At 41.5% G+C, this 3,491-nt stretch overlaps 1 protein-coding gene across 2 annotated transcripts in view; it reads right to left on the bottom strand.

The window, feature by feature from the left end:
* Positions 1 to 3,491, bottom strand: part of MAPK1IP1L (mitogen-activated protein kinase 1 interacting protein 1 like) — a 20,194-nt gene that overhangs the window by 7,276 nt on the left and 9,427 nt on the right. For both annotated transcript variants that reach the window (XM_006160569.3, XM_014592422.2), the window contains exon 2: positions 1,132 to 1,153. In XM_006160569.3, the coding sequence (XP_006160631.1) occupies positions 1,132 to 1,149 (18 nt within the window). In that variant the 5' untranslated portion in view covers positions 1,150 to 1,153. The remainder of the gene's footprint in view (positions 1 to 1,131; positions 1,154 to 3,491) is intronic.

Genomic DNA, 3,491 nt, shown 5'->3' with positions numbered 1-3,491 from the left:
AGTCATGATGCATTTTTGCATAGAAAAATACAGAAAAAATACGTCATGACTTTTCCAATCTGAGTAAATAAATGTTTTTTTTTTTTAAACCTGTGAGTTTATTTTGATGTAAAAAATGTTGAAAAAATCCATAGTTTTTCTTTTTGTTTTTCAGAGAGTTTTTTTGCTATAGGGTGCATGTGTTTCCCAGAGAGACAGAAAGTGAGAGACCTCCCCTGGGGGTGGATAGCCACACCATAATTCCTCTCCTTTAGGGTCTTTGGGCACACACATGTACCTGGCGTGAGTTTAAGCTGCTGGGTCCAAGACTTTAACTGCAGTCAGCTACGTGGGAATCCAGCGATGTAATCATTATGCCATCTGCTGGTTGCTACATAGCTTTTTCTTTGATCTTTTCTTAAAATAATTATTTAATTTAATTTATTATTATTATTATTATTTTAATTTGCTATAGGGCACATGTGCTCACGAGAGAGCGAGAGAGAAAGAGAGAGAGAGAAAGAGAGATAAAGTGAGAAAGCAAACCACCAAGTCTGGGTCTCAAACCATGTGGGTCCAGTGCCTTAACCACAGCGCCACCTGCTGGCCCCCGTAGTTTTTTCTAATATGCATTTCCCATACCCTTTTTGAAGACCCCTTATAAATACTATAGGACAATTCTGTTTTTGAGAGTAATTTTTCTTTTAGAGAGATTTTTGCTATAGGGCATGTGTGCTTCCCAGAGACCCAGAGACAGAAACAGAAAGTGAGGAATCATCCCCTAGAAGGGATGGCCACACTGCAATGCCTTCTCCTTCATTCTCCTCTTGGGATTTTGGGCACCCATGCACACAATGTGCATTTTAACTTGCCAGATCTGGGACTTGAACTGCGGTAAACTATGTGGGGATCCATCGATGTAACAATTATGACATCTGCAGTCCCTACAGGACATATTTTCAAGTATGCCATATTTAAATAAATTAAGGCAAATCACTTATTAAATCCCATGCCCACTCCCCTCCCCCAAAATGGAAGAACCACAAAAGCCCTTTTTTTAAAAAAAATTAAAAGATATATATGGCCCACAGCTGGGATGATGTCATTTTTCTCAAGAGGCAAAAAAACTTACGGATAAGTGGATCAACTTACCGAAAACTCATCAGACATTTTCCTAAAAACAGAATAAAGACAATTTTAAAATTAGTGTTTATTGTATTTTTTAAGAAACTTTCTATGCATGTACTATCGGCGCTTAAATGGAATCTTAATCACTTTTGTAATGTGCTTTTCTTCATATAAGAAAAGTTCCTGTAGTTCTTATAGGGCTATCAACTCTATCCTCTTCAATAGCTATGCATCACTGAAAAATTCCTAACCTGGGGCCAGCAGCTGGCGTAACGGCTACATCACTGGCCTCCCATGTGGTTGACTGCGGTTTGAGTCCCGGACCCGGTGGCTTAAACTCACACCAGGCACATGTGCACGAGTGCCCAAAATCTTGGAAGGTGAATGGAGAAGGGATTGTGACATGGCCATCGCCCCTGGGGGGTGATTTTTAGTTTTCTGTCTCTCTGTCTTTCTGGTGAGCACACACACCCTATAGCAAAAACTTCTCTAACAAACAAAACAAGAAAGCCCCCCCCCCAATCTAACTAATTTACAGCCTCATTTTGTGACATTTCACATTGTTTTCAACAATGATACAGTGAATATCTCTACAAATACCACATACAAGAGTCTATCATCAGGAAAAAACATCAAAAGTAGGATATATACAACAGGTAAGTGTACCCCAAATCCACTTGAAAGTCCATAGTGATTTACACTGTCACCCTTTTCTCTAACTCCTCTCCTACTACTGTATGTTATTAAACAACACTTTCCTTTTTCCTTTTCTTTCTTTTCATTTTGCCATAGGGTGAGTGCCAGAGATAAAGGGAGAAAGCACCCCTCAAAGGATGTGTTCATGCTTCATTCCCTTCTCATCCATCTCTTTACCCTTTTGGGATCTGGGGCACACATGCACCTGAGCGCAGTGTGTTTTGTAGCCGCTGGGGCCAGGATTCAAACCATACATTCAGCCATGTGGCTTCTGGCTAACCTTAACAACTCAGCTATGGGGCTTAATTTTTACCTTCCACTTAGGCCTTTTCTCTGCCAGGACTTAAAGTATGAAATGTTAAACAGTAGAAGTGAGCACGGTGATCTTGCTCCTCGCTCTCTAAGCAATGCTTCTACTAATGAACCATGCTTCTCATTTTCAGTTTGAGATTTAAAAATAAAAATTTATTTGCTAATACTATTTACTTTTTAAACTTGACCAGGCAGAGAGAGAGAAAGGGAAAATGGGAAAGCAGTCAGCCATGTGGGAGTCCAGCACTGTAAGCACCACACCACCTGCCAGTCCCTTGTTTAAGATTTTAAAAAATTACACAAAGGTAGTTTTTATTTATATGCATGTTAAGAGTTACTTATTCCTATTTAGCCAGTTTAAAAAAATGCATGAGCCAGCCACTGGTGTGATTAATTAAGGCGGCTAGATCCCACACTAGTCCCAGTAGCTTCAAAAACATGCCAGACATGTGTGCCCAAAATCCTGAAAGAAGGGAGAAAGGACTGCTATGAAGTCAACTGTCTCCCTACCCTTTCTTTTTTTCCTGTCCCCTTCTTAAGCTCACATGTAGTATTGTATATTTAAAAAAGAAAAACAAACAAAGACACTATCCTTTTTGGTATCTAATGAGTAGATTGTAGTTTTTCTCTTTAGATCTAGCAATACAGTTAATTATATGAATAAGCTCATTAATATCCAGCCATACTTGAATTCTTAAGAATTTTAGTTTTCTGGGGACCAGCAGTTAGCATAATGGCTATGTCGCTGGACTCCCACGTAGTCGACCACGGTTCGCGTCCTGGACCCGGTGGCTTAAAACTCACGCCGGGTGCGTGTGCGTGCGTGCCCAAGACCCCAAGAGGAGAATGGAGGAGAAGGGATTGCGGCATGGCCATCACCCCTGGGGGGAGACTTCTCGTTTTCTGACTCTGTCTCTGTTCTGTCTGGCGAGGCGCCCTATAGCGAAAACCTCTCAAAAAAAAAAAAAATAAAAAGAATTTTAGTTTTCTTTCTTTCTTTCTTTCTTTTTTTTTTTTTGCTGGAGGGCACGTGCTCACCAGAGCATGAGACAGGGCAGGAGAAAAGATGCCCCTCACAATGGAGTGCGGTCTCGCTGCAATCCTTTTTCTCCATTTCTCCACCTTGTTAAGGCTTGGGGTGCACATGCTGAGCATGTTTTTCAAGCTGCAGGAGTCAACATGCAGGCGACCATGTGGAATCTGACTCCATTAACCACTAGGCCATGAGACCTGCCTTTAAGAACTTTATTTCTGGGAACCAGCAGTTAGCGTAATGGCTATGTCGCTGAACTCCCATGTAGTCGACCGCGGTTCGTGTCCCGGACCCGGTGGCTTAAAAACTCACGCCGGGCGCATGTGCATGCGTGCCCAAGATC

This window comes from Tupaia chinensis, unplaced genomic scaffold (assembly GCF_000334495.1).
Source record: "Tupaia chinensis unplaced genomic scaffold, TupChi_1.0 Scaffold000688_1, whole genome shotgun sequence".
Lineage (NCBI taxonomy): Eukaryota > Metazoa > Chordata > Mammalia > Scandentia > Tupaiidae > Tupaia > Tupaia belangeri.
The sequence above is the reverse complement of the archived record's forward strand: the minus strand, read 5'-3'. Positions and strand labels throughout refer to the sequence as shown.